Raw genomic sequence first — 23074 nt, forward strand, 5'->3', positions numbered from 1 at the left:
TTAGAGTATTGGATCAATCAATTAACAAACAAGGAAATCCTTCCTTCCTTCCTTCCTTCCTTCCTTCCTTCCTTCCTTCCTTCCTTCCTTCCTTCCTTCCTTCCTTCCTTCCTTCCTTTTTACAATCAGGACCATGGGATTCTTCTTGAGGGAAATTGACCTTTATAGTTCCCCATATAACTCTCATCTGTTCTCCCACTTTATACCCAAGGCTCCATAAATGTGATGAAAGTAAACATTACTGGTCTGGCACTTTTAGAGAAATGGAAATTTTGCCAACTGCCTAGAAAAAGGGGAAGGGCAGGTAGTGAGGACAAGAGCAACATCTAAAAGCAAGTTCATTTTTCTTGGTTTCTTTCCTTCTAGCTCTCCTCTTTCTTTTAGAGCAGAGATTCTTAACCTGGAGAGACTGTGAACTTGGATGAGAAAAAATTACATCTTTACTTAGATAAAATTAGTTAATTTTATAATCCTATGTATCTCATTTTATGTATTTAAAAGCATTATTCTGAGGAAAGCTCTACAGGTTTTATCAGACTGCCAAAAGGGTCTAGGACACAATAAAGTTCTGATCCAGATTCCTTTACCTTTCTGAACTCCTCTCCTCCTGGACTTATTCCTTCCTGGACAACAAACATCATCTCTTCCTGCCCCCCAACACACACACACACACACACACACACACACACACCTGACTTGTTTCCTTTCTTTCTTGAGTCTTCTAATCCCCTATACAGTATATTCTGTGCCCCCTTTGAGTCAACCCCTCTGACTATTTTCAAATGTGGCCACAGAGGGGCGCCTGAAGGTCACTGGACCTGGGGGTTTCCTTTTTCTCCTTCCATTGAGTGCAGGTGGGGTTTTCAAAAGCAGCCTTAAGGAAAGGTTACTTTTCTTGGTCCTCCAAGACTATCTTTTGTCAGGGAAGGAGCTTTGTTTGGGACAGGTAACAGTAAGGCTCAGAAAACAACTCCCCTTCCTAGTCTCTAGAATTTTCCTACAGCTCAGGAAGTAAGGGACTGGTCCCACTTTGGGACAAAAGGCTGGGTGGAATGAGGGACCTCTGACAGCTACATGCTGTATGATCTTGTCAAGCGAAGAGATCATTTAAAATACCATCTAGAATTAAGGTCTGTGCTTCAATTTATCAATATTTCATTTGATTTCAAAATCTTAACTACATCCATTCTAAAAACTAGATCTCAATAGAACTAGGTCTCTTCGTAGCCTATACACATGATTTTTATTTCCTTTCCAACTTGGATCAAAACAATGGGTTAAGACTTTCCTTTGTCATTTAACACTACATGGACACCAGTGCAACCCTCGGAGTAGTTTACTTCTAGTTCTCACTACATAACCAGCCCACCTTTTCTGATCATCTGTGCCCTAGATGATAACTTTTAATCACTTTCTGTGCACGTCCTTTTTGGTAATATGTTGCAAGATACTTACATCTGCTAAATATTTGTTCATTGCTCCTTGGGTCACATCCAAGTTTGACTCTTTGGGGATTGTGGTATTCTATTACTTGCTAAACAAAATACAATATCAACAGGAGGTTATTGGTGAGTAAAAAGATGGATTTTTCTTCAGGGAATGGGTCGGGATGTTTGAAAATGCTACACCATTTCCCAAAATGCATTCCAGCTGGCCTGCTCTGCTCATTGTCTGTCTGCAGTGCATGCCCCCAAATATATGCATTAATGGACCAGCTCAGTGGACTCCATCCAAATAGAGATCATAGTTTAGATAATAATCGTCTTTTATCCACTCTTTTTTTCTTGTGGGGATTGTTAGACCAAACTTTTAAAATAATTGTGGGTTTCACTTAGAAGTTTCTGCAATATTAGATCAATTGTGTGCCTGGGAAGGTGTAGCCTGCTGGAGGATATTGTTGGCAAAAAATCTTTCCTGTTTCCTACAAAGACCCTGTGAAGTAGCTAAACATTGTTGAATTTAGAAGGATAGCTAACACTCTAGAATCAAGATGTAGATGACAAAATCAGGACCCATAAAGGTCTTAAGGGGCTAGAATACTGGTCTGAAGGTGAAATTTCATTAAGAACAAAGACAACTTCACAAGAACAAGATAAGGAAGTATGGTTATATAATGGTTTATCTGAAAAAGATCTGGAGTTTTAGTGGTCTTTTAACTCAATAGAAAGCAGGAAAGTGGTCCAATTGATAGAGCACCAAGGCCTGAAGTCAGTAAGGCTCCCCTTTCTGAGTTCAAATTTGGCCTCAGACACTTACTAGCTGTATGACCCTGGACCAAGCCACTTAACCTCATTTGTCTCCGTTTCCTCATCTGTAAAATGAGCTGGAGAAGGAAATCACTCTAATATCTCCGCCAAGATAACCCCAAATAGATCCATAAAGATTCAGATATGACAGAAACAACCAAATGACAACAAAAATTCAAAATGGTAAAAAATATGATAAATTAGTACTGTTTATAAAAATATTTGTAATATTTGCAAAGCATTTAGCACAGTACTTGGCCCATAATAAATGTTTAATAAATGCTTGTTCCCTTCTCTCCTCTCTAAAAAGGTAGCAATCAGAGAGGCATAGCTTCTAAGGCATAAGGAAGCAGAAATAGACTCTTGTCCAAAATGTACTTTTTTCTGTTCTGGAGACCCCATTTTAAGAAGGACATTGAAAACATCCAGAGGGGGCAACCAAGATAGTGAAGGGTCTCAAGATCATCCATATGAAGATTGGTAGAAGGAAGTCTGGTGGGATATGAGAGCTAGCAGAAGGACTGTCATACACCAGAGTGCTTATATTTATTGTGTTTACCCCAAAGGACAAAACTGGAGGCAGCAGGTAGAAGATTCAAGGAGGCAAATGTAGTCTGAATGTCAGGAAAGTCTTCTTAATTTAATTTTCCAAAAGTGGAATGGCTTTTTCAGATATAGGTTAGTCTAACTTCCTTCTATCTCTAAACTTCTATGATCAAGAATATCTTCAGGGGCAGTAGTAGCTATAGAGCCAGGCCTGGAGACAGGAGGTCTTGGGTTCAAATTTGATCTCAGGCACTTCCTAGCTGGGTGACCCTGGGCAAGTTACTTAACTCCAGTTGCCTAGCCCTTACTACTCTTCTGCCCTAGAAACAAAACTTAGTACCAATTCTGAGATAGAAGGTAAGGATTAAAAAAAAAAGAATATCTTCATAGTGGGTATAAATGATTCTTTTATAGACTTGAAAAAGTAAGCATGAAGGGCAAAGGATATACTGGTCCCTCAATCTTCTTTTTTCGAAGATAGTAGGAGTTCACAATTCTCTCTGCCCATACCAGACTTTCTGTATCTTCTGCTCTGCTGGATAACTTGAGAATTGATTCTTCGGTGTTTCAAAATTGCATCACTTCTGTGCGGATCTCAAAATTTAATTTAATTCAACCAGTATTTATTAAGCAGTTACTATGTACAAGACAGAGGCATCAGTGATCTAGTAAGAGAAAGTGCTGGCTTTGGAGCATGGCTTCAAGTACCTTCTCTGACACATGCTGGGTGTGACCCTGGACAAGTCACCTAGCATCCCAGTGTCTGGGGCAGTTCTCACAGATTCAAAGGGGCAAAAAAGGGGCCTTCCATACTAACCATATCTCAAAAGTAATCCTTCTATCTGCCCCTATGTGTAAGGCATTGTATTGAGGAAACAAAAATAAAGCACTAACTGTCAAATCCAACCCATATCTGGAAAAGAACCTCCTCACAACATGTGACAAATGCTTATCTACTAATTTCTTAAAGAATGCCATTGATAAGAAGCCCTCTCCTTCCACTTCTCTTACCCCATTCCATTCCAAGCCAAGCCCACTCCACTTTTGGACAGCTCTAATGGTTAGAAGTTTTTCTGATCTAAATTTCTCTCTAAAACTACTTCTTCCCTACTTTTGTCTTTTAGGGCCTTACAGAACAAGTCTAATCCGTTCTCCACATGAGAGCCCCTTAAATGACTGCTTATCAGGTCTTCTCTCTACACTGCCCTCCCCTTTCCAATCTTGTCTTCTCCAGGAAAGAAACACTCTTAATTTTGATATTGTTTAGTCTTGCCCAACTCTTTGTGACTCTATTTGGGGAATTTTCTTGGCAAAGTTACTGGAATGGTTCCATTTCCTTCTCTAACTCATTTTACAGATGAGGAAACTGAGGCAAACAGGGCTAAGTGTCTAGCCCAGGATCACATAGCTGATAAGTGTTTAAGGCCAGATTTGAACTGAGGAAGTTGAATCTTCCAGACTTCAGGCTGGGTACTCTATTCTCTGAGCCATCTAGCTGCTTAATTCCATGTTGTTGTATTTCACTGAAGTCTGCCTCTCAGGGTTTCAAGTTGGCTTCAGGCCCTCAGGAGCCATGCAGTTGGAGTATCCAGCAAGTGCCAGCACCCTGGTGAAGGCCTGAGATACAGTTAGATGACAGACTGTCATCTGAGGGCTAACCCCTCCCATGCTGGGGACAGGGGATGAATTTTCCTGTTCATATAAGCTCTGAAAGAGGATTTATGATCTTCAAACTCAGACAGGTGAAATTAAGGAGCTTGGAGTGCCACACAAGTATCTGTGTTTGTGAATTATTCTCTCCTATATCAGGCACTCCAAGGGCCAGGCAGAGAGTCTTATCTAAATTTGGCATCTCCCCAGTTTAGCCTAGTATAGTACAGTGCTTTGCACACAATAGGCTCTTGATAAATGTCTGTTGAAACAAGTCTCCCAACCCCTGTGTGAGATGAATACAGTTACTCATTTTATATCCATTTTATGGATGGGGAGCCTGAAACTCAAGAAGCTCAGGTATCTTGCCTACTGCTTATCAAGCCATTTGTAGAGTCAGAATTAGAATCTAGGTCCTCTGACTCCAAGCTCAGAAAGCTTTTTACTAGCCCAGATGGTCTCTCTATTCTAGGACATATCATAAGATAACACTTGATCAAAAGCTAGAAGAGACCTCAGAGGCTATTTAGAACAACTCCCTCATTTTTAAGATGAGTGAAACTGGGAACTGAATCTTAGTTTTAGTTAGTGCCAGAAGTCATTAAGTATCAGAGCCTGGATTTGAATCCAGATGGTCTAGCATCCTAGCCAGTCCTTTTTACATCATTGATTGCCCCACCCTCAGCCCTTAGAATATGCCCTTGCACTAGAAATGGGGCTCAGAAGAGAGGATCAACACCCTGATTTTCATTGCCAGGCATTTCTTCTCCACTGCTCCCCTCCCCACCTTCAGTCCTACGACCTGGGTATCACTTCTTCTACAAGCAGTATCTCTAAAGGCTGCTATATGCCTCCTTTGCAGACTCTCCCTCCCACTCTCTTTCCTGCTTTCATCAGAACTAGTTTGAGGGTAGGGGTAGCAGTGGAACTGAGACAGGGTTCTAGGAGCAAACAGTCTAGTGGGGAAGGGAAGAGGCACAACCAAGGAAAAAACTGAGGACATAGTATCAGTGAATGAGACTGCCATTACAGTATGGGTGGTCACCTCCTACCATTTTCTGCTTCTGAATCTCTGACATTCCTGATCCACTTCCCCCCATCCAGCATTCTTCAAAGTCCAGCTCCCAGGCCACCTCCTGATATAGGGTAAAGAGCACTGGTTTTGGAGTAAGAAGACCTGGGTTTAAGTCCCAGCTAGGTCACTTTAATATCTGTGTGACCCTGGGCAAACCTCTTCCCTGTTTCACGTGTCAGTTTTCTTCTCTATAAAAGCAGGGGCTTAAACTAGAAGACTTCTAAAGTCCTGTCTAACTCCATCTTTTGGATGGTTGTTTTTCTTCCTTTCACTTGTGAATTTCTCTAGTAGGGAATCAGGTTTTCTTCCTTGAACACCTCGTAGCATTTGGCTGGTAGATCTTCTCTGCCTAACAATTCACAGATTATTTTGGTTTTGTGGTAATTTGTAACCTTCTTTCTCGGTATCCGTTTTTTTCTATATAAAATGAGGGGCTTACACTGGATCAGGGCCTCTCAACCTGGAGTCCATGGACCTTGTGGATAGATTTTAGGGTAGCCATGAACTCAGGAAAAAAATGTACAGCTTTATTTTCATTAATCTCTAAATAAAATTTAGCATTTCCTTTAATTTTAAATAAAAAAAAAACACATTATTCTGAGAATGGGTCCCTAGGCTTCATCAGACACACAAAGGGGTTCAGGACACAAAAAGATTTTAATAACCCCTGTTCTAAGTGATTTCTAAGGACCTTTCTTACTCTCAATCCTATAATCCTTCCACAAGATTTTGTGCTTGGGGAGCTGGAGGGAGCTTTGTATTCCCAGGCCAAGCACAAGCCTGGCTCTGTAGGAGCCGTTCATAAATTAATGTTGGCCTGAATGGAATTGAATCGAAGGGGGACCCTGAATTGAGGGATGGAGAGGCAGTGACTTGGCGGTTTCATGCTCAGACTTACGCCTTCATCTAGAGACAGCCAGCTAGAAGACACACACAGGCAGAGCAGGGGGCCATGAGGTTGGAGGTAGTTCCAGGGGGAGGGGAGGAGGCAGTCTCTCTCCCTTAGGAGACTCGGACCCCTGGAATGAAGATCTGTTAGGGTCCTTTGTTTGGGAGGGGGCAGCGTGCTGCTCTACCTGGGCTCCCTCCGTTCCAGTCTTTGAAAAGCCTTAGAAGTTTATCCCTGGGAGTGAAGATTTGAGAAGAGCTTTCCCTGCACATCCCCATTGTCTCCTGAGGCTCTTCCCCTTCTCCTTCCCCTCCCCCAGAGCCCGGCCTGCCCTGGGTCTCTATCTTTCCCTTCTCCTCCCTCCACCTAGGCTTTAGCTGCGGAGGGGCTGGGACAACGTCCACCGAATTAGTGCCGGTCTATTCCCTGAAAGGGGCGGGGGTGGTGGTGGTGGTGCGGTGAGGTTAGGGCTGGGGAGGAGGGGAGGGGAAGGGGAAAAGGAGGAAAGGGAGGGAAGAGGGGAGAGAAGAGGGGGAGGGGATAAGAAGGGAAGGCAGAGAGGGGGAAGGGACAAGGGCCCGGGAGTCCAAACCATGCGGGGCCCCGCCAGCCACCAGGAACAGCCCCCAGCCCCAGCGCCTCAGGGCCCCAGCCTGGCCAGGTGATGGAGTTGGCGCAGTCTGATTCCCGCTCCCGATCCCCTCTCCTGCTCCTGCTCTTTCTGTTGCCCCTGCCCCTGTCACTGTCCCAGACTTTGCCCCAGGAGCCGTCGCGGGAACCCTCGGGTGAGTTGTGACTTCCTGGGCTCCAGCGGTGACGGGAGCTGGGGACAGTGCGGGAGAGGAGGGGCGTCGCGACTTGTGCGCACTGAAGGCACCGAACCGGACTGGGGGCACCTGCGGGGGCGGAAGAGGGGAGCCCACTGGATGCTGGGTCCCCGGGAGTAGTTGGAAGGAGTAGCATGGGGTGGGATGGGGTGGTCCCTTTCATCCTCATTACTTGAGCGGCTGTTGAGAGCTGGGGTGAATAGAGGGCTCGCTGTGTCCCCTCCCTCCCCACCCCACCCCCCAGACCTGAGCTGCCTCATTGCATCTGAGTTGGGAATAGGATGGAGGGACTATTATGTGTCCTTTGAGACTCTTGTGTGTACAGGTGTGAATTCAGTGGTCCTATTTGGAGGGATTGGGGGGGGGTCAGAGGGAGGCTGTGAATAGATGGCATTTGATACGTGTGGGATAAGGATTGTGTGCTGAGGGGGGGGGAGCAGATCCTCTGTGAGATGCTGTGTTTGAGCATGAGTTGTGGGGAATTCGTGGGGTGGTGATTTTGGTTATGTTGATGACTCTAGGTGGTACAAATTGAAGCAGTTCTTGCAGATATGAATTATGGGGTGTTGTATACTGGAGTGAGTTGTGGCTTCGTGTGCAATATGGACCTTAGAGGCCATTCAGTTTTAACTTCATTTTACAAATGAAGAAACTGAGTCATGGAGAGAGGTTAAGTGGCTTGCTGCCCAGGTTCACATAGCTAGTGTGCGTGAGGTGGGATTTGAATATAAGTCTTGCCAAATTGCAAGTTAGTGTCCTGGTCACTACATGACTCTTCTGTGTATGTATGGATGGATAGGTTGGAGTGGAGTGGGAAAGGGGAATAAGTTTTAGGGTATGTAAGTGTGAGCTTTCAGTTGTTCACTGAGGCTTATGTATAGGGTATGAAATGTGAGATTTGTGGCACAAGTTGTGAAGTGTGGGATGCTGCAGAGTGTGGGATGCTGGGTGCTAGCCTTAATTGAGAGTGGGAGGGACTTGATTTCCTGAACTTCATAGTCCTCTGAGAGAGGAAGAGGAATCTTTGTCTTTCTTTCCCCTAGAAAGGGAAAGATGGGGATTTTTAAGGAGCCCCTGGGGCAGGGAAGTGTCCCAGGAGGAGAATGAAGAGATATATGGGGGTGTGACTGTCATCTAGGGAAGCTCTGTGTGACCTGGAGGGTGGGATAGGGATTCAGAAATATTGTGGGGTCCTAGTTATAGGGGGCCCATGAGAGTCCATCCAGCTCCCTCTGTCATACAGTGATGTACTCATATTGTGTGGTGGTCACATACTGTCTCTTAAGCAGCTGTACAACATCACAGAGACACATGTATGTCATATGCACTCTCAAACAACCACACACACAATCCTAGGCACTCAGTTCCTTCCTCCCCCATTCCCCTGGTACAGACTATATTTGTCCTTCCTATCCCCCATCTAGGTCTGGGCCTGATTGGAGCCCCTTGACAAGGCCCCCTGTCCATTAAGGGCCTCTTTTCTCTTCAGAAAAGCATTCAAACTTTGAAGCAAAGTTGACACTCCTCCCACCCCCCTCCCACTTTTGTCTGGTGAGCTGGCTCCTGGGGCCTGGAATTTCTCTTCCCTGAAGAGGGAAAGCCAGGGAGGCCCAGGCCTTGGGTAGCTTTTGTTTGGATCACTATGGCTACAGCTGCCAAGCTGGAAACCGCTGTTCCTTGGTCCCTAACCATCTCTCCCTGACCTCCCCTGGCCCCCCTCCAATCTTCTAACAATCTAGTAGGGAAATATGTGCTAGAAATCTGGATGGACCAAGGCTGAGGGAGAGGTTGTGGACACTTCAGTCTCAATGACCTGAACTGGCCCTGGCCCATCTCTGAGCTTTGTGAAGGACTTAGAGTTCAATGTCCTAGGCTAAAGGATGCTTTTCATTTCTGCTAAAAATCATGTGGAGCCCCCTTTCTGCTCTGGTCCCCAGATCCAACCCTCTCGGAGTCAGGCCCGTCCCCTGTGGTCCATGACACATGCCTACAAAAAGAAATATCACAGACACAGCTTGTACCTTTTTATGTAGCACTGTATAAACCAAGAAGAGCCATCTAAATGTAATGGCCTCTTTCTTGTCATGTGCATCGGACAGGTTCTGCTCACCGTCATGAATGAGAGACACATTTACATGTTCTCATACATGCTGGCATGTACATTCCTGCATGTGGATACCCAGTCATACATAAAATGATATAGTCTTTCTCACTCACCCACTCACTGTAAAATATAGTCACACCTACAGCTATAACCCCATAAACACAATCCCATTCATGAGTAAACATGCATGTCAGCACATACTAAAACATGTGCATAGCCAATTACATACTCAGACATAATAAGAACACGGACTCCTCCATGCAGATACATGCACATACGTATATGTATGAGCAAATACAGCAGTAGCATGAGATTTCCAGTTGAGGTGAGAGGCTGAATTTAGAAAGCATGTGTCCATCTCTCTCCGATCATTGGAGGGGAGGAGGATTGGTGTTTGAGGCGACTTTGAACCCTGTGGATTGAACAGTTGATAGCAAACCTGGCCTGGTGGGTTTTCCAGAGCCCAGAGCATCTGTCTGCCTAGTCTTTGGCCCTAAATTAGAGCCTTCCAGGTTCTCAACTGGGGTCTGGGTCCTCTTCCCTTAAGTCCTTACCCTTCCCTCACACTCATCACAGAGGCATGAACAGTTTCCATGGAGAAGCCAAGAGTATTTCTGCAAATCTGCCAGGCCAAGGGAGGATGCCATTATACAATGGGACGTGAGGTCCCCTCATTTCCATTCCCCAGTCCCAGGCCCCTGGGGTGAGAAAGTAGGGAAGGAGGATGCCAGACAGAAATGGGAGGAGGAAGTTAGCAAAGCTTACCCAAAAAAGCACCGTGAAGTAAATAAGATCCTGGGGAGCATAAGATTTAGAGATGGAAGGGCTTTTAATAATAACTGACATTTGCATATGTCTATGTAAATTACTTAACAAAGCACCTTTATTATTAATTATTATTATTTAAAAAAAAAAAAACCTTACCTTTTGTCTTAGAATCAGTACTGTATATTGGCTCTAATGCAGAAGAACGGTGAGGGCTAGGCAATGGGGTTAAGTGACTTGCCCAGGGTCACACAGCTAAGAAGTATCTGAGGCCAGATTTGAACCCAGGATCTCCCATCTCTAACTCTCAAACCACTGAGCCACTTAGCTGCTTATTATTAATTTTTAAATCACATCTGCCTCATAGGGTTGTTATAAAAATTATATACAAGGTGCTTTGTTGAGTAATTTATTATCATATTAAAAATTATATATATTTATCATACAGATAGTAAAGAGATAAGCAAACTGAGGGTGAATTAATAACAAAGTTTACTATTAATGAAAAGGGCAAAGCACAGTGTTAAGTGTAGATGATAGAAACAGAAAGAAAAAAAAGACAATTCCTGATCTCATTGAACTTTAATTCTAAGTGGGGAGGTGCCCCCTCTAGGAAGTTTTAGTTTCAAGTCAGAGAGAAGGGTTCTCTGATCTTTAGGAAGTAGCAGCAAAGCAGATGGTGCTTCATCTTTAATGTAGTTTTCCCTGATAAAATTGTATCCAACTCTGATGTTAAACTGTTTGACAAGGACAAAGGACTTTGGTGTTGAGAAGTTTATTTTCTGGGTCTTCAATAGCTGTGACTGCTAAGGAGGCAGGGGCTGAAGCACCCCCAGCCACATCTCCGATGCTGAAGGCCACTGATGTCTTCTGATAATGTCATCCTGCTGCTCCCAGTAGGCCAACTCCCTGGGGTCTTGCTGGACACTATTCAGTCGGATTCAATATTAAATAAGTTGACCACAAGGTCACACACCGATAGGAGATGCCTGAGGCAGGATTGAAATCCATGTTGGCACTCTCCACCACATCAGGCTGCCTCTACTGAATTGCTTCTCCTTTTTCCTTGGTTACTTAGGGCCATCAATCTCAATCACAATGATGGTCCAGGACTGTAATGGTAGCTCACATGTCTAGGTTTATCAAAGACTTTCTTTATGACCTCCCCGTGAAGTAGAGAGTACCAGTATTATAAATATTCCCCATTTTACAGAAGGAGTAACTGAGGCTGAGAGAGGGAAGTGACTTGACCAAGGTATGCATCCAGGACTTCTGACTTAAGAAGCAGGACTCTTTTCTCTCCCTGTATCTTACTGACTCTTCAGAATAGAATAGTCCTATTTACCTACATGCACATTTTCTTGTTTCTTCCTTCAGTCAATAAATTAACAAGCATTTATTAAGTGTCAGGCACCATGCTGAGGATACAGAGCCAGAAATGAAAAAGGAGCCCTTTGAAATCTATCAAATTTCATTATCTCCTTGCCCTGCTAGACCTCCCTGTGCCTTGTGGCTGATTGTTGTTCAGTTGTTTTTCAGTCATGTCTGATTCTCTGTGACCCCTTTTGGGGTTTTCTTGGCAAAGATACTGAAGTGGTTTACCATTGCTTTCTTCAGCTCATTTTACAGAGGAGGAAATGGAGACAAACAAGGTTACATGATTTGTCCACAGTCACACAGCTAGTAAGTGTCTGAGTTTGGATTTGAACTTGGGAAGATAAGTCATCCTGATTCCAGACCTGGCACGTTATCCACTGTACCACCTACTGCTGCCCCTTGGTAATGATAACCATTGGTGATAATAAGTTGGTTCTGGAACCAGAGGGCCTGAGTTCAGATACCTCCCCTGTTTACTTCTTGTGTGACCTTAACCAAGTCATTTAACCTCAATGGACCTCAGTTTCTTCTTTTGAAAAATGATGGGATTGAACTAGATGATCCGTGAAGTCCCTTCTAGCTCTAGACTTATGAACCTACATAGCAGCCTGACCTTGTAAGGCAGCAGTTTACTCTGCTCTTACTTTAGTCAAACTTGGAAACTAGATAACTAAACTTGTTAGAATTGTGTGCAAATAGTGGGTAAATAGGCTGACAAGGAAACAGCTCTCTATTTCCAATTATGACCTAGGCTTTAGCATAAAGGATAGATTTCGAGCCATAGGAAACAATCTAGTCCAACCCCTACCTTTTACTGATAAGGAAGCTGAAGGCCAAAGAGATTAAGTAATTTGGCCAAAGTCACAAAAGTAGTAAGGGTCAGAGGTGGTATTTGAACCCGAGTTCTCTGACTTCAGAGTTAGTGCTTTTCCCATCCTGTATCTTGTTGCTTCATTGAAGAAATGTGTGGTAGGTATTTGAAGGGGATGGTCAGGTGGCATTAGAAAGAGAACAAAGGACATCTCTGATGCTTGGCTGGTACCTTTGAAAGGGGGAGTGAGAGAGAGAGAGAGAGAGAGAGAGAGAGAGAGAGAGAGAGAGAGAGAGAGAGAGAGAGAGAATTTTCCAGCATGTGAGGTGGATCTTCTATGGAAAATCTCTAGGAGAAAATGGATGAAATTGAACAAAGTGAAGAGAGGAGGAAGGAAAGAAGCATTTTTTTAATTCAACCATTTTGTGCCAAGCACTTTATAAATATGATAGGTGTTATTCTTATCCCTATTTTACAGTTGAGTAAGCTGAGGCTGACAGAGGTTAAGTAACTTGCCCAGGATCACACACAACTAGATAAATGTCTCAGGTTGGATTTGAACTCAGTTCATCTTGATGCCCAGGTCTAGTGCTTCAGCCACTGCTGTAGCATGTGATGCATAGGAGGAGCTTTGTTTTCTATGTCACTTAGCCTTGGTTTAGTCACTAAAAGAAAAGGGAGAATGATCAAAATTATCCTCTAGAATTATCTGTCAAGTTCATTGGGAGACCCAAAGAAATTAATAGATGAGCAAATCCTGTGTACATCAGATGGCGTGTGCATGCCTAGTGCTCAAGGAGTTAGTTCTAGGTATTTGAAGTTATACATAGTGGAGGACAGATTGGGTGATGTAATACTGCATTTCCAGAGTAGAAAGAGCACCAGGCAAGGTGGGTCCAAAGACCTAGGTTCTAGTCTCTGCTACTAATGTATAATATTGTGCAAATCACTTTCCCTCTCTGGGCCCAATTTTTCTCCTCAGTGGTTGGACTAAACTAGGCACAGTCAACTTTTTTCCGAATAATTCTCTGATGCTCCTTTTTTTCCTATCACTATCACTTTCCCCTATCCTATACCCCCATCCCCATTCGTAGAACCCTCCCTAGAAACAAATAAATATAGTTGAGCAAAACAGATCAACAAATTTGCCTTGTTTCCAAATGTCCACCTCTTTGGGACCTATAAACCACCCCCCCTCCAATTGTCAAGAGGCGGGAAGCCTGCTTTATCCTGAGTCTTCTAAAGTCACCATTTCTCACTGCCTTGATCAGAGTTCTCAAGGGCTTAACTTTGGTTTAACTTTATATTATTTTGGCCATCATGTCAATTGTTCTGCTTCTATCATTTAATGCAGCTTCAGTTCATAGAACTCTTTCTAAATTTCTTTGACTCCATGTCTATTTTTTCTGTGATGCAATAATATTTCATTACATTTATGATCGATCTATGATGTGTTCAGCCATAAATGCAGTTTCTTGCTACTACAGAAAGTTCCATTATGACTAGTTTGGTGCATTTTTTCTGTCTTTGACCTCCTTGGGGGTGTATGCCCCATGGTGGTATCAGAGGAGAAAAGTGTGTGTGTGTGTGTGTGTGTGTGTGTGTACATATCTCCCTATGATTAAAAAAAAAAACCCAGACCCTTACCTTTTGATTTTAGTATCCTTTTGAAGGCAGAAGAGCAGTAAGGGTTAGGCAATTGGAGTTAAGTGACTTACCCAGGGTCACACAGCTAGGCAGTGTTTGAAGCCACATTTGAACCCAGGACCTCCCATCTCTAGGCCAGGCTCTCTATCCACTGAGTCACCTCATTGCCTCTCCCTGTGATTTTTAAAGTACAGACCCAAAGTGTTTACCAATTCAGAACCTTTCCAACATTTACCATTTTTGCCTTTTATCACATTTGGGTCAGCAACTTTTAAAAGAAGAAATTCTATTCTTAAAAAAATTGATTATGATTTTACATTGTCAAACAATTCTCTTCTTCCTCCCAGAGAGTCATCCTACATAATAAGCAATATTTTTCTTTTTTAAAAAAGATTTAAAAAATAGTAAAACTGATCAATGCATTGAAAAGTCTGGAAAGATGTACAATATTCCACAGTCATGGCCCACCCGCCTCTGTGAAGGAGGTGAGGGGAGAGGTATTCTCTTATATCTTTTATGTGGGGCCATTCTTATACTTTGTAATTTTGCATCCTTGATTTGAAGTGTTTCACAGTTGCTCTTCCCATTTACATTGTTGCAGTCGTGTATATTGTTCTTTTTCATGTTCTTGAACTACTCATTTGAAGTTTTTGAAGAATTGATTTTATTTCACATACATAGGTGTGAAAGGCAGTGCAATAGGCAGAGAGCACTGTACTTCAGAACTGAAGATCTGGGTTCTAATTCTGCCTTGGACATTTGCCTGTGTGACTGTGGACAAGACAATTAAGCTCACTGGACCACTATTTCCTCATGCAAAATAAGAGATTGGAATCAATGTCCTCTGATATCCCTTTTAGCTTTAAATCTATGATACTATGTGGCCTGTGTCCAAGCCCTGTTTCTAGCACATACTGTCCATATTGCCCTGGTCAAGTAACTTCATCTCTCAGGTATTTCCTCAAGACATATTTCTAATATTTTCAGAGTTAAGAGATTAGTTGCTAATGTTCCCCAGTGGAAAGTTATAACAAAGGAGCTCCCAGAGGAGCTTCCCAAAGGAGATCACAGATCTAGACTCCATATATGTATATTTAAAAGTTTATATCAGAGAAGTTTTACCTCCCCCTCATCTCTTTTGGCTGACACCTTTGAGGGACAGTGTGGTTTAAATGAAAGCGTTCTGGATTTGGCATCGTGAGACCTGAGTTCTAATCCCAGGTCTGATACTGAAGGACTGTGTGCCCAGGGGCAAGTTACTTTCCTGTTCTGGATCTCAGTTTGAAAAATGTGGAAAGTAACACTCACATGACTTGTGTCACAGAGTTTTCGTGGTTTTACTTTTATTTAAAAAAATTTTTTTAACCCCTTACCTTCCATCTTAGAATCAATACTGTGCATTGGTTCCAAGGCAGAAGAGTGGTAAAGGCTAGGCGGTGGGGGTTAAGTGACTTGCCCAGGGTCACACGGCTAGGACGTGTCTAAGGCCAGATGTGAACCTAGGATCTCCCCGTGGTTTTTAAATTGAAGGATCTATAGGACTGGAATTCTTATTATATAAATCAACACTTAAACACAGTTCTGACTTCTTCCTCTCTTCCTTGCCTTGGATGGTTTCATGAGTTGCCAAGGCCCAAAATGTCCATAAAAGAGCAGCTTTGGAAGGGACTTTAGAGGGCTTCTAGTTCAACCCATGTAGTCAGTCAGTCAATAGGCATAAATCATTAAGCATTTGCCATGTGCCAGGCACTGCGCTAAGCACTGGGGATATACAGAAAGAGAATAACAAGCGCAAGGAGCTCACATTCCAATGGAGATAACAGGTTATAGCTAGATACATACAAGAGATAGATGGAGTAGGTCAGAGCTAATCTCGGAAGAAAGGCACTGGCAGCTGGAATGAGAACTGGAAAGGACTTCCTGCAGAAAGGAATCTTAATTTTTTTCATATTTACATTTCTTTTTTTTTGAGAAAGAATAAATATATTTAACATTTATTTTTTAAACCCTTACCTTCCATCTTAGAATCAGTACTGTGTATTGCTCCAAGGCAAGAGAGTGGTAAGGGCTAGGCAGTGGGGGTTAAGTGACTTGCCCAGGGTCACACAGCTGGGAAATGTCCAAAGTCATTTGAATTTGTAACAATAAACAATGTTAAAACAAAAGTCACATTTGAACCCAAAACCTCCTTTCTCTAGGCCTGGTTCTTAATTTCTTGAGCTATTTAGCTGCCCACTTAACATTCATTTAAAAACATTTTAGAGTTCCAAATTCTCTCCCTTTTATTGAGAAGGCAAGAAGTATGATAGCAATCAACCATGTGAAATCATGCAAAACATTTCCATATTATAGTCCTGTCACAAAAAAGCAAGGAAAAAAGCAAAAAAATTATACTTCATCTTGAACTCAAAGTTAATCAGTATTTTTCATCAATTTGTACTGTCCTGAAGGTAGCCTGGGAAACTATAAGGTAGCAGGTTAGAGGAAGAGCATTCCTAACAAGTGACCTTCCAGCTTTCATTTACATACCTCAAGTGATGGACAACTCATTATTTTTTTATATAGCTCATCCCACTTTCTGGAGAGTTATAATTGTTAAGACATATTTTCCTTGGGGGGGGGGGGGCTGCTAGTTGACTCAGTGGATTGAGAGCCAGGAGTGGAGATGGGTTCAAATGTGACTCGAGGCTCTTCCTAGCTGTGTGACCATGGGCAAGTCACTTAACCTACATTGCCTAGCCCTTGCCCCTCTTCTGCCTTGGAACCAATACACTGTATTGATTCTAAGAAGATAAGGATTAAAAAAAATAAAAAGGAGTATTTTCCTTACTTTGAGCCCTTATCTACCTTTTGACACCCTTTACCCCAAGCTTCTAGCTCTGCCCTCCCGGGCCATGCAAAGTCTCTTCTTCTTTCTATGGGACAACTTTAAAAGACTTAAACATGGCTATTATTGCCCATCCCCACCCCACCCCCAAGCTTTCTTCAGGCTAAACTTGCTCTGTTCCTTCCCTGATCTTTGTATGCCACAGGCTTTGCTGGTTTTAAACCCTTACCTTCCATCTTAGAATCAATACTGTATATTGGTTCCAAGGCAGAAGAGTGGTAAGGGCTAGAAAATGGGGTCAAGTGACTTGCCCAGGGTCACACTGCTGGGAAGTGTCTGAGGTCACATTTGAACCCAGGACCTCCCATCTCTTGACCTGGCTCTCAATCCACTGAGCTACCCAGCTGCTCCTCCTGGTTGGTTTTTAAAGTGGCCATCTGTTTTGGGTTTAGGCCTCTTCTTGTCAGCTTGTCTTCTGTGGGCTTGACCAGAGCGACCTCCATTCCTCAAGAAGGATATTTTAAATATCTCATTTAATTCATTTACTCAATGCAATAGAGCTATCAAGTGATCAGTAGCCCTTGTTTAGAAGACACTACAGCTTTTCTTGGTATAACTTGGTATAGAAAATACTTTACACCATTTCTATATTTCTTTAAAGTTTTACAGCTCTTCGCTCTTATTCCTAAGAGGCAGATAGCTCAAGTACTGTCGTCCCTGATTTACAAGTGGGGAAACTGAGATTCAGAGTGGGGAAAGGCTTGGCTATTGGGTAGACAAAATAATAATAGACTGCATTTATGTGTCTTATTCCCAAAGAACTTGTGCATTCATTATCTCATTAATGCCACATAATAGTCCTGTGTGGGTCAAGTATGATCAACCTCATTTTACAGCTGAGTAAACTAAGGCTAGGTGATCTGTCTAATAGACTCCCAGAGCCATTAGGTGCCTGCCATTTGGGTTCCGACTCAGGACAAAGGTGCTTTCTTCCACCTCAGTCTGTGGAGCAGATGATCTCTAAGGTCCCCTGCAAATTTAAAACCCTCTGGCCTTGCTGCCTCCGCTCTGCCCCACAGACTTCCCCCTCCCCCACCCCAGGCTTTGGGACAAGTTGGGGCCCAGGCCAGGCCCTTCTGCTAATCCTGTGGCCTGCTCAGGTCAGGCAGAATGAGGTGGGGAGGTCACAAGGGATTTGCTAATGTAAGCATATGCAGCTCTGTTGCCATGGCAGCAGGCCACCTCCCGATCTGGCCATCCCAGCCAGCTAGGGATGCTCCCCCTCTTCCCTTACCCTCCCTCTGCAGCCTCCCCAGCCCTTGGCTCTGAAGTCCAAGCAAAGAGCCAGCTTATCTCAATGTCTGTTCATTTCTGGGAGAAGAGAATGTGGCCCAGGGTCTCTATCCCAGGACCCTCCGGGCCTGGGAGTATAGGGGGAAAGGGGCGAACACAGGCCTAAAGTGTCGGCATCCACTCTTTTGTTTCCTGCTCTAAGATGACAAATATATTGAAAGAGCTGGGGAGGTTTAGTTTAAGGCAAAGACTGAGGAGGGGCAGTATCACGGGCTTCACATATCTGAGAGGCTGTCATGTGGAAGACGGATTAGCCTTGTTCTACTTGACCCCAGAGGCCAGAACTCAGATCGCTGGGGGGAAGTTGCAGGGCGGCAGCTTTCAGTGTTGTAAGGAAAAACTTTCTAATGACAGTCAAGGGACCAAAATCAAGGCGCTGACTCGATCAGGAGCCTACAGCCCGTCCGTGAACTGGTTTTCTGGGGAAAAAACATTGATAACCATATTTCAGCATTATTGGTTTCCTTTGTAATCTTGTGATATATAGTTTATGCATTTAAAATTATTATTCCGAGGACCCATAGGCTTTACCAGACAAGTGAAGGGATTCAGGGTACAAAAAAGGCTAAGATTCCCTGGATTACAGATGATCTCCAAAGTCTCTTGCAGTTTTAAACCCTAAGAGGAAGTTACATGGGGCAGATGGGCTCAATAGAAGGAAAGACTTCCTAACAATGAGAGCAATTCAAAATCAGGATGGGCTGCTTTAAAGGAAGAGAACTCACCATCATTGGCCATCCCTGTTTGTGCAGAGCCTGGATGACCCTTTAACGTGTCCATTGTTATAAGGGAGTTACTATGTGGTGTGAGACTAGATGATTATCTGGGCCTCTTACACCTCTGACTCTTATCCTATATTCATAGGTCCCTTCCAGCTCTAACCTTTTAGGTTCTAAGGTTCTTTCCAGGTCTAATCTTCTCTGTTCTAATGCTCCTTCCATCTCTAACCTCCAGTGTTCTAAGGTCCTTTTCTTCAGCTCTAACTTTCTGGGTCCTATATTCTTAGGACCCTTCCAGCTCTAACCTTCTATGTTCTAAGGTTCTTTCCAGGTCTAATCTTCTCTGTTCTAATGCTCCTTCCATCTCTAACCTCCAGTGTTCTAAGGTCCTTTTCTTCAGCTCTAACTTTCTGGGTCCTATATTCTTAGGACCCTTCCAGCTCTAACCTTCTATGTTCTAAGGTTCTTTCCAGGTCTAATCTTCTCTGTTCTAATGCTCCTTCCATCTCTAACCTCCAGTGTTCTAAGGTCCTTTTCTTCAGCTCTAACTTTCTGGGTCCTATATTCTTAGGACCCTTCCAGCTCTAACCTTCTATGTTCTAAGGTTCTTTCCAGGTCTAATCTTCTCTGTTCTAATGTTCCTTCCATCTCTAATCTTTGGTGTTCTAAGGTCCTTTTCTTCAGCTCTAACTTCCTGGGTCCTATATTCTTAGGACCCTTCCAGCTCTAACCTTCTATGTTCTAAGGTTCTTTCCAGGTCTAATCTTCTCTGTTCTAATGCTCCTTCCATCTCTAACCTCCAGTGTTCTAAGGTCCTTTTCTTCAGCTCTAACTTTCTGGGTCCTATATTCTTAGGACCCTTCCAGCTCTAACCTTCTATGTTCTAAGGTTCTTTCCAGGTCTAATCTTCTCTGTTCTAATGTTCCTTCCATCTCTAATCTTTGGTGTTCTAAGGTCCCTTCCTTCAGCTCTAATGTTCTGTGTCCTATATTCTAACAGCCTATATTCTAAAATCTCTTCTGGCCCAGGAAAAAGAATGTCTGATGCATGATATTGAAGCTAGACGAACCATTATGAGAAGACAACCTGTTTGAATTCAGAATTATTAGCTCCCATTTACCTAGAGTTTTAGGGTTCACTAAATCATTTTCCTTTCTATGAGGAATTCCTTAAGTTTTACATCAAGGCTCGGAAAGGCTAAGAACTGTAGGAGCTGGATTTCGTGTTACCATCTCCTGACTCCCAATTCAGTGCTCTTTCTATAAACACCATCTTGCCTCTTTAGACAATCAGCGTGTATAAAATTCTTTGGAAAATGGGAAGGGCTGTAGAAAGGTCAGATTGTAAGGGCATTATTACCTGACATTCTCTGCTCTGTCCCTGATAGGGTATGACCAATCAACCTTCCCTCTCCCCTAAAACACCATGGCTTCTGCCCCCTAACATCAACTCCCAGTAGTATGAACTGGACCGTGGTTGATGATCCAGGCCCTGGCCTTTGGCCCCTGACCCCCGCTGGAATGTGGAGAGTGGATGAAGCCCCTGAGAGTTATCAGTTAGGGGTGTTATCAAGGGGGTGCTAAGGGTTTGAAGTCTCAGGGACCAGGCCCTCTGGTTAATGTCTGGGTGACATCTCTGGCTGGGGAGGAGGGCAGGGTAGCAGAGCAGAGAGCAGAGGCTCGTTGGTCCATCCATCCCTTGAAGATATTCAAATGGGAGGGGGAGAGTCTGGCTGCACCCTCCTCCCTTGAAGAAAGAGCACTGGGTCAGACTCCCAGGAGACTCGGAGTCTAGTCCTTGCTCAGCCATTAATTAATTTGTTGCTTTGGATGAATCATTTCCCTTCTGGGGCCTTAGTTTCCTCACCTATAAAATGAAGGGATTTGGATTAGATGGTTTCTAAAGTCCCTTCCACCTCAAAAGAAAATAAAATAAAAGGTCTTTCTGTGAGTATAACTCTGCCCTCCAGGGCTCTGCTGGAGTTTGGGGGGCCCTTTCTGGGCCCAGTTCTATCCCTTAGTCCCCCCACAATGTTAGTTCCAGGAAGGATCCCCAACAATCCTTCTTCTCCTTCAGTCAATGGGAAAGGCCTCCCCATCTCTCCTAGGAAGTCAGAACTCTGGACTGGGGAAGATCAGTTTTTGTGGGATGTCCAGAAATTCAGCAAGGTCAGCTCTTCCCTTCCTCTATGCCAGGCACTCAGGCAGAAAACAAGGGCCTGGAATTCAGGACAGAAAGGGGGAGGGGAGTAAAAAGGAGAAGGGAGGACAGTCCCAGGATGAAAGTCAGGAGAAGATGGTCAGAAAATCTGGGCTCTAGTCCCAAGTCTAATTATTAGCCAGGAGCAAATAATTCCTCTTCCCTGGGCCTCAGTTTCCTTATCTGAAAAATGGGGATAATAAGCTCTGTCCCGTCTCCCTCCTGGGAGTATTGGGAACATCTAAAGAAATGACAGCTAGCACATACAGCAGCAGAACAGGTCCTGTTTCTAAAGATCTTAACACTTTATTTGCCTTTTCCTCACACTATGATTATGAGGTTAGTAGTGTAGGGGATATCAAACCCATTAGACGGATGAGGCAAACTGATGGGGTCAAATAACTTGTCCAACGTCACACAAGATAGAACTTCAGGGGGCAGCTGGATGACTCAGTGGATTGAGATCTAGGCCTAGAGACAGGAAGTCCTAGGTTCAAATCTGGCCTTGGAAACTTCCTAGCTGTATGATCCTGGGCAAGTCACTTAACCTCCATTGCCTAGCCCCTACTGCTCTTCTGCCTTGGAATGAATGTAAGGGTTTAAAAAAAAAGATAGAGCTTCAAAGTCAGAGCCTGTCTCTTAGGGTCAACCCTAAGGTCTCCCCTCACTCCCTCCCTTTCCCAGAACCTCCCAGGAGACTCCTAGAGGAACTTTGGAGGGAGACTGTATCCAGGGAGGAAAGGAGGAAGGCTGTCCACATTCAGGACTTCGAAGATCCCCCTCCAGAGGCCATTCCAGACACGTGCCCCATTATTCCACTTAGGAAGTGGGGGTGGCAGGGACGGTGATGGAAAGGACCATGAGAGAATAATAATAACTATAGCTAGTATTTATATAGCCCTTTAAAGCTTAGAGAGCACTTTATAAGTGCTGTCTTATTTTATCCTTGCCTCAGTCCTGAGAGGTAGGTGCCAATAAATCCCCATTTTACAGATGAGGAAACGAAGGCAGATAGAAATTAAGTGACTTTCCCAGAGCTATACAACTAGTAAGTCTCTGAGACAGGATTTCAACTTGGCTTTTCCTGATTTCACACCCAGTGTTCTATTAACTGTACCACCTTGATCCCTGTTAACATTTGGAGCTGGAAGGGATCTTAAGGTTAACAGGACTAACACTGTCATTTTATTTTATTTTTTTTAAACCCTTATTCTAAGGCAGAAAAGTAGCAAGGGTGAGACAATTGGGATTAAGTGACTTATCCATGGTCACACAGTTAAGAAGTATCTGAGGCCAGATTTGAACCCAGGACCTCCTGACTCCAGGCCTGGTACTCTATGTACTGTGTTATCTCATTGGCACAAACACTCTTATTAATTTCATTTAATTTTTAAACCCTTACCTTCCATCTTGGAATCATTACTGTGTATTGGTTCTTAGACAGAAGAGTGGTAAGGACTAGGCAATGGAGGTTAAATTACTTGCCCGGGATCACACAGCTGGGAAATGTCTGAGGCCAGATTTGAACCCAGGACCTCCCATCTCTATGCTTGGTTATCAATTCACTGAGCCATCCAGCTTCCCCCACACCCTTATTTTAAAGATCAGGAAACTTGCCCAGGGTCTCCCAACTGGGAAATAACTGAGGAGGGATTTGAGTTCAGATCCTCTTGATTCCAAGTCCAAGTCTCTGTCCACTATACTATGTTCCATCTAGATATATATAGCATCTAAGATTTCTTCCTATTCCAGACTCTTCACTTTACATGGGAGCTTGAGAATATACATGTGACCTGCTCCTTTCCCAGCTTTTTGGGCCTTTAAGAATCTGAAATTCATTTATCCTTGATCCCACTTTATTCTGGGAGTTGAGGTCCTATCTTTGGGGGTAGAAACTGTTGGTCCTGCCTCAGATTTGGCATACAATGAATGATAGCTAGAGATGACAGAATGATTTATGGGTAACTTCTCTTTTGATCCTCAGAATAAACCAACTATAAGGTTGGTACTATCAGTATTGCTTTTCTCATTTTACAGAT

General features: G+C 43.5%; 1 protein-coding gene across 1 annotated transcript in view; it reads left to right on the top strand.

Annotated features, from left to right (window-relative positions):
• Nucleotides 1-6468: 6468 nt before the first annotated feature.
• Nucleotides 6469-23074, top strand: part of CRB2 (crumbs cell polarity complex component 2) — a 47628-nt gene continuing 31022 nt past the window's right edge. Inside the window, exon 1 of the mRNA XM_007474628.3 lies at nt 6469-7191. Within this exon, the coding sequence (XP_007474690.2) occupies nt 7071-7191 (121 nt within the window). The 5' untranslated portion in view covers nt 6469-7070. The remainder of the gene's footprint in view (nt 7192-23074) is intronic.

This window comes from Monodelphis domestica, chromosome 1, assembly GCF_027887165.1.
Source record: "Monodelphis domestica isolate mMonDom1 chromosome 1, mMonDom1.pri, whole genome shotgun sequence".
NCBI classification, from domain to species: domain Eukaryota; kingdom Metazoa; phylum Chordata; class Mammalia; order Didelphimorphia; family Didelphidae; genus Monodelphis; species Monodelphis domestica.